This window comes from Azolla caroliniana, unplaced genomic scaffold, assembly GCF_043228905.1.
Source record: "Azolla caroliniana isolate FFs.n. ecotype wild unplaced genomic scaffold, voAzoCaro1.0.p SCAF_2, whole genome shotgun sequence".
Classification (NCBI taxonomy): domain Eukaryota; kingdom Viridiplantae; phylum Streptophyta; class Polypodiopsida; order Salviniales; family Salviniaceae; genus Azolla; species Azolla caroliniana.
The window spans coordinates 897,322-910,106 of NW_028230437.1; the positions used below are offsets into that span (position 1 = coordinate 897,322).

The 12,785-nt window shown below is 37.6% G+C and overlaps 1 protein-coding gene across 1 annotated transcript; it reads right to left on the minus strand.

The window, feature by feature from the left end:
• Positions 1–5,344: 5,344 nt before the first annotated feature.
• LOC147866971 (glycerol-3-phosphate 2-O-acyltransferase 6-like) lies at positions 5,345–8,619 on the minus strand. The gene is made up of 2 exons (XM_087339756.1): positions 7,925–8,619; positions 5,345–6,652 (listed from the first exon to the last, which is right to left on the minus strand). Exons 1-2 carry the CDS (start codon positions 8,552–8,554, stop codon positions 5,699–5,701), a joined length of 1,584 nt encoding a protein of 527 aa, XP_087195882.1. The 5' UTR covers positions 8,555–8,619; the 3' UTR covers positions 5,345–5,698.
• Between the last annotated feature and the right edge of the window lie 4,166 nt (positions 8,620–12,785).

The following is a 12,785-nucleotide window of genomic DNA, read 5'->3' on the forward strand; positions in this document are numbered from 1 at the left end:
AACATAGTTGTCAAATCAAGATATCTTACTTTCGAATCAAGATAATTGTCTAATTGGTCATTATAATATTAGAGTTACCTTGAGGTGGTGTGTATTATGATGTGATACTACATTGGTCATGCTCTCATTCCATGCAAGTTATGCCTATAGAGAGAATTAATGCTCTTGATGAGAAACCCTTTTTATTGCTTGATTATGTTTGAAGTTCATGGAGCATTTCCTTACTATCTTCATATACTACATGATATGTCCCTGTTGCAGTGAATTGTTATCTAATGTTAGAATATATACATCATTTTCATGCCACTCTCCACCAATTCATTTTGAATTGTTAATTTTCTAAAGCATATGATGAGAAAATTATCGACGCGTCCATTGCACCAAATCCAAACTGTAGAAACTTGCGCATTCCTCTCAAATATACTCAAAATATTTAGTACAAACTATACATGTCAAGATATAAGAAAATACTAAATCCAGCCCACTTCCACCCATACAAATCAACGCGAGTTCAAAAATGTGAGCTAACAATATACATGATCACCTTGTTTCCCTGTACTGAAATCCCATACCACCCCACACTCTCGTAGTAATATGTTTTATCTTCTAATAGTGAAAAAATCAAGCGGGGTTATGAGGTCATTATGTTCAAGTTGTTCTTTTAAATGAGTAACACATGAAACACAAAGTGACGGGTAATATGTTAAGAAATTGTAATGAGATATGTTGTTGTTATTGAAAATGGTCAATAATATTTGTGAAGAAACTAAAGTAAACTCTAATTATTTGCCAAAAACTAGGCACAATGGTTTGCAAAGTTTCAATTGGACCGTGAAGTCGAAACAAGGAGTGCGGACGGTAGGCAATCGGTGGGTGCAATATGTAAGATGTAGAGTTATAGAGAAAAAAAGGTTTAGGGTTTAGGAATTAGGGTTTGAGTTTTGGTTTTGGTTTAGGGTTAGGGTTAGGGTTTAAGAATTAGGGTTTAGTGTTTGTTTTGGGCTTAGGGTTTAGAGGGTAAAAGGGTTTACGATTAAGTGCAAGAGGGGATAAAGTGAAAAGAAACACCAAGAATAATTTGAGCACACCCAAATCATTTGACAAACTTGGTGTAAGTGAGGCATAATAAGAGATAGAGGAAGGGGAGAGAGAGAGAGAGAGAGAGAGAGAGACGAGGGATTAATCACTAACATTAAAATTAGAAACAAGGTAAAACATAACCATAAGCTAAATAGTCTAGATTAGAAAGAGGGAGAGATTAAGAAGGAGACTAATTTTCATTAAGAAAAAGGAAAAAATTACAATACGATGTGTAATGGTCATGAGCAAAAGAACTATCAAAAGAACTTTTTGCATATTTTGTAGAAAGTACAAAACAAGCCATTCTTTAACTCTGGCAAGTGTCATAGAAATTGAGGGTTTTGGTTCAAAGTCCTGCATCAATACAAAAGGGATAATACCCAACGATCGTGAATGCCTATAGACTATAGTTATTTTTAGTGTAGAAGATAACAAACACAATCATGTCGATGTTAAACAAATGGCTGGCATACACTGGGCATCCCTGATGAGGTGCTCATTACCTTTTGGAATGGGTCTCTGACGTCTCCACTTGCCGGAAAAGATAAAGTTTTTTTGGTGGCAAATCGGACATAATGTGGTTCCCGTTGGCGAATGGCTAGGTAAACGTGGCGGCCCATTAGGCTGCCCACTTTGCCATTCACCTATTGAGACTCTGAGGCATTGTCTGTGGGATTGCCCTCACGCTCAAAAGGTATGGGATAGAGTGACTCGCCTCCTTGCAGCATGTGAAGTGGAAGGAACAACATCGTGGAGTGTTGCGGCATGGCTTGATCACTCTGTTGATAGGTGGACAGACGTCTTCAATGCGGATAGCTGGTGCTACGTATGGAGGAGAGGAAAAATCACCAAGATTCGATTTGAGAGAGGCTTGCAGTCCGCATCCCTTAGGTTCCCGGACATTTGGATGCTGATCGCAGGCTTCACCTTGTGGTATGTATGGAAAGCATGTTGCTTAAAGGTCTTTCAGGATTTGGTGCGACCCTCGGAGGAAGTGATCATGGACATGTGGTTTGCGCTTATTAGCTGCCTACGAGGGCAATTGGACGAGGTTTGCATCCATTCCTCTGACGTGGGTACTGCCCGTTTGCGCTTTTGGCAGATATGGCGGAACACGCCTATGGTGACACAAGGAGGAAGTGGCCCGATGTGGAACTACCAGCCCCCACGCTGGCTGTTTTCGGCTCACTTACCACCCTCCCTTCGTTGTCAACCCCAAGAGTTGTCGTGTACTAGCCATCACTGCAGGGCACCGTTTTAGTTGTAGGTACTTACATTAAGTAGTCAATCCGAAAGGCGATGTAACTAGTCTCAAATTCTTGAACTTGATCGGAGGGAGATTCCCTGATCTATGTTTAAGCCTCCTTGTACAGTCTCTTTGTAATAATCCTACCTAACTAATGGGAAAGTAGCTTCATTTTGGAAAAAAAAATAAAAAATCACACATGTCAAGCGTCTCTTCGATTGTTTGATTTGTGTATTTGCTATCCATATCGATCTGAAGATTATTTATATATAACACGCACAATTATCTTTTCAATTTATTTGAAAGTTACCATTCATCATAAATATTCGTCAAATTTGGGATCTCAACCATCAACAAATTCCTCAAACAAACCCTATAATTTATGTTGCCCACAAAGGTATCACTCCTAACAATAGTTTTAGCATGTATTAATTATATTCTTGAGTCTTGTTGTTAAGAATCATAATTTTAGTAGGAAGGAATCGAACTCATGTAAAGGCATCCATCCTAATCAATATGGTTGTATACCACAACGATAGATAACTAACAACAGTACAAATTCTTATTTTGTTATGGAGCACGCAAATACACAAATCACTACATGACAACATAAGGGGATACCAAGAAAGCATCCATCGAAGGGAGTTTGTGGAAGCAATATTTCTCAAAATGGGTTTTGATCCTAACATGTCAAAGTGATTTGCTCATTGTATATTGGATAGAAAAATCACTAATATTATATCATCAATAAGGCAAGGTTGTCCTAATAGTGCATTATTGTACCCAATTAGCACTCATCCATTTTATTATACATGGACAATCTTGTAACTATTTGATCAATTACATGGGTTGAAGCTATTCAATGTGATGGATTTTTTGTCTTACAGTTAGACATTCGTTGAAATTTTGAAGCACTTGATACACTCCTTAGTCCACTTAAACTCAAGGGACCCATAGAGGGGTTCGTGGGCTTTCTCGACGAACACTGACATGACGATAATAATGATGACTTTTTTGGAAAATTGTTCATAGTAGCATGAGGTGCTCATCCCATGTACGGTTATAACTTATAACATAAGTCGTCGACATTTTAGTCTACTCCATTTCTAAGGTTGGTTGCGAATTTATTGTTTGCCCCTCTTTGGTACATGCTTAATGCACTCCTAAGACCAAAAGACGTTGTGCATAAGTAAAAGTACCAAGTTTTGTGGTGAAGTTTGGCTTATGTTGGTTCTTCAGATCAACCATTTCTGGTTGTGGTTAGAGAAACCATAAATAAATTTATAAGCTTCCTTTTTCTCTATTCTTTGCAAACTTGAAGTTAAAAAACCTAGAAAGAGGAGATGTGGGTGTGAGTAAGTTTAAATCTTACCATGAAACCTTGGGACTAGATGCCTTGGTAAGCCTTCAGGGAAACCAAACAAATTCCAATAATATGGGGGTGCAACACTTGATTGATCACCACAATGGCAAAGACATTTGGCTATTGTAACTTCCATGTTAGTCGAACAACAAGGACACCATACATTGGAGTGATTGTTGCCATATTGATGGTGCTACAATGACTTGTCCTCATGTGAAAATTTGTGAACACACGTCATGGTCACAATTGTTAATGTGTGAGTTATGCTCATTGATTCTCTCTTGGAGGCTTACATTTCAACCAATATTGATGTGAGGAAAGTAGATGTATAATTGCATATATCTAACTAATGGTTTATTTCCCCACCCCTAAAGGGACTGGTATTTGGTATACCGTATACTTGTCCACGTTGCATAATCAGTCGAATGAGCAAGCCTTACCTTGCCACCTCCTAAGCAAGATGCACCCCCTATGCCACCCCTCGCAATACTACAATGATTGAGTTTGATACAACAAGAGTTATGGCTCATATGTTTCTAGATGAGCAGATATGGGTGTAACTCTATGGGTGTAGCGAGGGATCCACCTTGGAATAGCTTTTAATGTTGCCTTTTGTCCGTTCGGTTGTTAACCTAAAAGTTAATCCAACTACTATATTAAAGGCACCTTCTCTTTTGTTTATCACACTTGTGAGGTTAGTCGGCACTTGTTCACATGAACAAGGTTTGAGGTAGTGTTCACATCGAGAGTAAATTTGAGGTCAATGTATGCTTTGAATCGTATATTCACATGAGTTAGAAGAGTACATTAGCAAATATAACTTGGAACATTTTTTTGCACTCCACACCTTGGGAACTCCTATTAATTGAGTCGACAAAAATGTAAATGAAATGGTAAGTATGATTGTAAGTTGTTGCTTCAAATCCTAAAGAAGATAAAGAGAACTCAATCAAGAGAGAAAGTAGAGAAATTGAGGACTTTTTTGCCTCACAAAAGGACAAATAACGTGAAAACTTCCATTTGTGTAAATTGTAGATAATGTTAACATCAAGAACTCCAAGTGGAGTGAACAAGGCCTCAAATAACATGAACACAAAGTTTAAATAGAGTCGTATACCCCACATTGTTGTTGTCGTCAATTATGACTCTCTCTCAGAGTTTCTATGTTAAAATTTGAAGTACAAATAACTTGAATGGTGATAATATTTTCTTAAGTTTAGAATGGTTCCAAGGCCTCAATAATATAAACACAAAGTTTGAATAGGTAACACATATACCTCACATTGTTGTTGTAGTCAATTATGACTCTCTCATAGTTTCCATGTTAAAATTTGAAGTACAAATAACTCGAATGGTGATAAAATTTCCTTAGATTTAGAATGGTTCCAAGGCCTCAAATAACATAAACACAAAGTTTGAATAGGTAACACATATACCCCACATTTTTGTTGTAGTCAATTATGACTCTCTCTCTTAGCTTCCACATTAAAATTTCAAGCACAAATAACTTGAATGGTAATAAAATCTTCTTCAATTTAGAATGGTTCCAAGATTTGCACCCCTGTTTTGGTTCTTGCATGGGGTGTAAATGTCCAAAAAAGTACATAATATGCATATACCGTTTGATGGTCTAGTGCTTGCACAAAAGTCATGGGTTCAAGTCCAAAGCAACGGATTGGATTTTGGTTATAGCTTTATTCATTATAAAAATAAAAACAGTAGTACCCAATGCTTTTTTGTACATGGTGTGTCTATAATAATAATAATAATAATAAGAGGAAGGGTAGCGCCACATTATGTGTGAATAGAGTTTGGAAACAAAAGAATTACATAGTCAGAGTTTAAAAAATAAAATAAAATATGTAAATAAATAGATACGACTTGTGGTGACTAGTCAATACAGGGCACATGAAGTCACTGCAATGTCACCACCACCACACCAGAAGGATGGAATGAAATGTGACATGAGGTTCCATGATGGAATAATGGGGTCATTGGACATTCATATATCATTGTTGGGACGGCACGGGACGGCCCTTGGGGTCAGCACCATTGGGACGAGAAGGGACAACACTTGAAGCGACCGAGGCGAGGCCACGCGAAGAAGGGATGGAGCCGTCCCCTTGGGTGAGCATGAGGTACTTATCGCGGCGCGTGAACGAGGTACACTCAAACCCGAGTGTGGCCGCTAGGAGCTTCTGTATGTGGTTCGCCACTTCGAATGCAGACCTCCCACCAGAGTGCGTAAATTCGGGTGGCAGTTGATCCAGGAATGTCACCTCATAGCAAGGGCGTGGATTCATGAGAAAGAAGAAGACATCCAATGCTTTGTACCCCCTCACTGTATTCCCATAAAACATCCCCATCTTTGGCAGCACTGCCACTGGCACTATCTGGTCTGTCAATTCAGCAAACAATGCACTGAACCTTAGCAAGACACTCTCTCTACATGTTGTGCCTTCTGGACATATCACCAGGTTCCCTTTCTCTAATAGCTTCTCTATGTTTTCCGCATCTTTCGCTCTGTTCCTCGTCAGCCGAACTGTCGGGATAGGCGACAATATCTCGGTTAATCTGCTCACTGAATATGTCACTGCCGACACTTGCTTCCCTAATGCTACTGATAAGAACACTGGGTCAAGACATGTTCTATGAGTACACACAAACAAGACCCCTTTCTTCTCGTCGCCCCCCCTTGGGATGGGTCCTCTCACAACAAGTTTGATGCCTAAGATCTTGTACATGAGTGGGACTAGCTTCAGGGGTACATTCACACATATCAAGACGCGGATGACCGAGAGGATGAAACCGATCGGGATCCAAATGAGCGTGAGTAGAGCGACTAGAGGTGTGGGTCGACATACAAGGCGTCCATCGTGAAACACGACCGGTTTGAAGAGCTTATGCATAGGAACAGCCTCCGTGGGCTTGTCGTTGCTTTTTGTTAGTACCACATATGCTTCCTGCGGTAAATAAATCAACACCAAAGCGTTATTAGAATTTTAACGAGGAAAACAACTAAAATCTCTTGTTGCGTGTACTTTGAATAAACAATGCACTTAAATTGTCGACGTAAGTATCATAAATGAAGAGTAAAGAGCCTTATTGAGACTACACTAAACTACATCATTGAAGACATAATAATTTAAGTGGTGTTTGTTTATCTAGTACGCAAAATGGACGCATCATAAAATTCGACGCAATTACGAGAAAGAGAATTTGTCATTTGGCATCAGAGTAGTTGAGAGATGGGGGAACACCAAGTGATGGTCATAAAAATTGCGACCAAAAGCATATGTAGGCACCACAATCTTTTAAGTATGTAGATAGTCACTTTCCTTTCTATGTCTCGACAACGACGATGCCCGAACAAAAAGAGAGAGTTAAATGATCATGTGAATTGGTCACCATATGGATACCTATCAATTACAGATGAAACATTTTTTTTGTACACATTCAAGAGACCATGGGGACGTGGGGCCTTTGTTGGCATTTAGCACCAACTGCCATGAAAGTAGTTAAAACAAAGCATTTAATGCGCCCCATCATGACAGCAAAGAACAGAATGTTTTTGGTGTTGTATTTTGAGGTGCTGAAAAATAAATTGAAATTAATGTATGTCTTATCTTTTCTTCACTCATTCAGCAATAACAGCCATAGAAGTAGGTAAAACAGAGCATTTAATGCCCCCCACCGTGACGGCCAAGAACAGAATATTTTAGTTTTCTATTGTCAAAATCAATATGTATCTCTTATCTGTTCTCTACTCAACTATATTCATCATCCACGTTAATGAACATGAATGAGTATTACTGCTTAGATCATGGCCTCATTTCTAAGATCATTTATCTCTGAGCAACTGTTCGCCGATACCAGGATAACAAGGAACACAAATACTGCACAAATCATACATATATTGCCCAAATGTGGCCCCAAAATCATACATAATGTTGCACAGAATCATGCATAATGTTGCTTAAATCACACATAATATCAGCACGAAATCATATGTAATCTTACACAAAGGCACGCATAAACCCTGGAATCAAAATCATACAGAACTCTGCAACCAAATTCATACATAGCTCTACAACACCATTTATAAATAACCTAGCAACCAAAATCATACATAGCATTGGACACAAAAGTCATGCATAACCTTGCAAACAAAATCATACATGACAGTGCACAAAATCATCCACCTAATGAACAAAATCATTGTGTTTTTAATGTACCTTGCAAAGCTCAAGGAATGGACGATCGGTTGCTTGATGGCCGAGGCCAACATCGGGTCTCTCATCTCCAAACTCCTTTTTAATGGCATTGAGCTTCCGCGCACCAACAAGAACACCCGAGGAGAGAAGAAATCCAGTTGCCCTTCCTCCTTTAGTGACTTGAAGCTCACTTCCCAACACTTTATCAGCACCAAGGTGGTTCTTACAAAAGAACTCAACCATAACCCTCGGGTTCGAGGTTACGACACATCGATACCTTTGGCATGAAGAGAATATCCTCCAAGATTCTGGATGAATCTCCTCCGCGTAGAATTTTGGTAGCACAGCTCTTGCCACTCCTTCTATGTCTTTGAGCTTCAATCCCGCGAAAGTAATGAAGATGAACAAATTGATCCCTGATTCTTCAGAGATGAAAGTGTGGAGCAGCCATGCTAATGGTGAGAGGGCCATGAGTAGAATTGCTCTCAGCAGGCTTCCTCCTTCTAATGCCATGAGCATATAGTAAGGGAAAGGGGTTCCTCCAATGGTCAGAGTACCATCAAGATCAGCTACAATGGTGTGTTTTTCTCTGGTTCTTGAGGAGCACTTCTCTACGCATGGGAAACCCATCATGGCACGCTTAGTTTCCATGGGAACTTGGGAAGAGGGATCAGGATAATAGTATCTCTTAAGTTGCTGCTCGTCCACAAACTGCTTATATATCAATCAATAAATGTCCTTTCTTTCTTTCTTTCAAGGCCTCAAGAAGATGGCAATGGGTAGGAGAAGAAGAGTAGGTGATAAATTAAGAGGATGAGGTAGAGATTGGACTGTATTTATGTTCTTTCTTCTTCTTCTTCTTCTTCTATACAACCCAAGGTCCAAGAGAGAGAGAGAGAGAGTTACTCTGTTTCTTTCCTTCTCTCCTTTTTCTCTTTCTTTCCTTTTCTCTTGAACATGATTGAAGCAGATATGCATGTTCATCTATCTATCTACATTGCCTAGGTGGTGGTGCTCTCTCTTCTTTTCTTTTTCTTTCTTTCTTTCTTTCTTTTTTGTTTTTGAGGTCCCTAACCTTCTTGACTCCAAAATTCTTAACCTTAACACCTCTGCAAACCCCGCCAACCAAAACTCTACTATACTATACTATATAGAACATACATACATACATGATACATACATACTCCTTTCTTTGCTTGTAGTTAGTTGCTACCTTCTTCTAATGGGCTGGCGATCTGTCTTAAAGAGCTAAACGACCCACCTCCCTCTCATTATTATTATCTCTCTCTCTCTCTCTCTCTCTCTCTGTACTTTGCTAGCTCAGACTTGTTTTCTTCTCCCATTACCACCTATCCATTCCAATCAATCAATCAATCAATCTCTTCTACTCCGCCTTTTCCTTTTTCTTAAAGTCATGACTCATGAATTATGAATCATGACATGCCCCCCCTCTCTCTCTCTCTAAAGGTAGGGTAGTGTCAATGTAATCAAACAACATACATACATAAACATACATACATACATAGACACACACACACACTTTCGATGAATGGGTAAATACCCCATTTTTTTGTTGTAAACCATTTGCCTCATGGGTCATTTTTGGTCTTAGAAGACATTAATATATCTTTCTTTCTCTCATAAATTATGGGCTTCCTTACGAAAGAAAAAAATATCACCATGGTTAACTACAAATTATAGAACCCTTCTACGGAGCTAAATACTACAACAACTGCAAACTCGATGCCACCCCTCACACCCATTCAAACGGCGAATATCATGATATGTGACGTTCTAGAGTTTTCTCTCTTCATGGTTTGAGATTTCGTTCGTGACTTCTCTAGCATTGTCAATTGCCACAAAAGAAATCCTTTTAACTTTACAAAATATTTTCTCACCCCAACTTGTGAATCAAAAGTAATGGCATTTCCACATATTCCAATTGAACCATACCCTCTGATACCTCAAGAACTCAAAAATAATTTGGAAATGAGACATCGGTTCATTGTTCTCCATATGTACAAAAACCCAACTAAAGGAAGGTTGGCTTACCCCAGTTAGAGACATCCACACTAAATTTATACACCTCCAAACCATCCTAGGCATCGATTCCATCGGGCATGAAAGAAATTGATGCCTACTATGTTCCAATTATAATGAAGAAAAGAAACACATTCCTCTTGCAATGTTTCTTTTTTTTAATCTTTTTTTTTTGTAAAAGCACACAATTATATTAAGTGTATCTAAAATCCACTCAGTTACAACACTTCTTAGTCTCCTCTACTTATCATATGCCTATGTAGGGAGAGGGACGTCCTATAATGCCATTAAAAAACCTAAATATACATTCGAGAAAATGATCCCCACATGCTCTAACATCCAAAATTTCCAGATGAGAATATCTTTCAGCTTCTTTATATAGTGTTTCACCCCATCTCTATTATCAAACATGAAAGCATTACGCATATATCCAATTGTGTTGTAATCCTCAATAACATAAAAAATGGAACAATATCTCCATCTTATCATTTGAACCATTTTGAACATTTAGAGGAAAAACCCATTGGGGAGGTCTCAAATAACAAAGGGTTAAAACTGTTTGATAAGTACTTCCAGTTTTTTTATTTTTTAATCTCTCTCTCTCTCTACTGTCATCCATAACTGGTTTGACCCAATCCTTTGGAAAGGATAAACTCTCTCGCGTACCTTTGAGATCCATTGCCCACATCAACAAATCGTATAGCACCGTAAACCCTCTTTGTCTGCTTTAACATCAAGTGTCATACAAGTAGCTCTCCTTCTTGCCTGTTATGGTAGTTCATGGGGGCGAACAATATAACTCGTTTCTCATACTCTAACCGTATCATTGACCCGAGATACTTGTGGTAGACAAGCAAAACGTTATATGATTGTGAAAGAAATAACTGTCTCACCCCTAAACAAAAATCCACTCAAAGGATGACAACATTTTCTCAATTGACGAGTTCCGAAAGTTGCAACGTGTAACAAAACAAATGACTTAACAAACTAAACATCTAAAGAATATTTATTTGGCATCCTCCTCAATTCCTATGGGCAGTGAACTTGATTTTGTCATGAACACAGATACAAAATAGCATATGTATATATATAATACCCACATTCATAAGGATAAATCAATGAGAATTAAACCCACTACCTTTATCATATACATCAAAGCTTTAACCAATTAGTTATCACTTTACATAATTTATTTTACTAATATAATGTTTCATACATAAAATTATGAGATATTAGTAGTGGCACCTCGCATACATTACTGCGTGGTCATAAAATGGCATGCATGGCTCCAACAATTATATATTAGAAAGTGTTATAATCATTGATGAACCATTTGGATTCAATGCCAAACTTCAACAAACTATTTTAATATTGTTCTTCTTATTGATATAATTACATTCTTATTTTCTCTCTCTCTCTCTTTTCGTAAAAGAGATATTACATTAGTATTAAGGTTGTACATGAAACATGTATGTACATATAGCCTATAGGTAATGATCCTTGTTCTAAGTTCTAACTGTTGCCTCAAAAAAATACCTCGGTGTAGAATAGAACCACTCCACCTTGTCAAAATTTTGTCTATAGAATACTCCTCTCTCTCATTTGGCACGAAACACCAATCATTGTAACTCTTTTTGTTGCATATTACCTTTTATGTTATCCAAAGAACTTCTGAGATTATATATAATCTTTGTTCAATCCCCATAGTTTATTTGGACATGTCTTTTGGTCACATGTTGAAATACATTCAAACAGTTAGCCTTCCAAATATACCAAATTGGGATACATACTACTCACCAATTGCCATATTTCGAGTTTATCAGTCTCTATCTTGTTCTTTTTTATACATATTAAAGTGTTAACGAATAGTTTATTGCTTTACATGTTTTATTATACATATCAAAGCTTTAACCAATAGGTTATGACTTTACGTATATTATTTATTATAAAGTTTCATACATCATTTTGACTGTATATATAATATTGCAATATGTCACCACCAAATGGCATGCTTGCATGAATGTCAAGACGTGATCATGCATAAATGCAAGGTGATGTTGCATATGAATTCCCATGTGATATCTTACCAACAAGACAAGAAATTGAGGCTTAATTTCATCAACAATATCCCAATCCTGTATCATGCATTAAGACTAATCGCCAAAAGAAAAGGATATTATCCAAAACATAATGAAAAATGGCATAAACTACGACGTGATTGCTAAAGGACATGCTTGCATGAATGCCAAGTGGCGATCATGCATGGGACCAAGCATGTTATATAAAATAGTGCTTTAGTCGTTGATAAACCGTTCTCGACGATAATCTTTTAGTCTAGTTCTTCTTGTTAATATAATTACATTTTTCTCTTGCCTCTCTCTTATTTTGTTATTCTCTTTTATCATTATATATTATTCTTACCTTTGTCCCTAACCAATTTGAAATAAATTTGATATGACTTGAATTGTTTTATAAGTGCCTGAATGAGAAAATGGTTGTTTGGTGGATTAGTGATTTGATTTGAACTCGGACCAACTTAATGTTTTGCAGTTTATTCACTTTGAAATCATGGCTTGAACAACTTTATTGGGTTATATGATCATTTGGAAATATAAATTATGATAGAAATCACAAACCCTATATCGAAGTACCTCATCAATACTCAAAAGCAATACACTTTTAGCATCCTCCTTGCTAATTGTTGGCAACAACCAATAGTTTGATTTGAAATAAAACCATGCTTTAATGGCTTTGATGACTTGCACGATTCAATTCAAATTCCCACAATGGGGAAATGGTTTGGTTTGGCTTGGGAGGATTAGTTATTCGATTTGAATTTGTA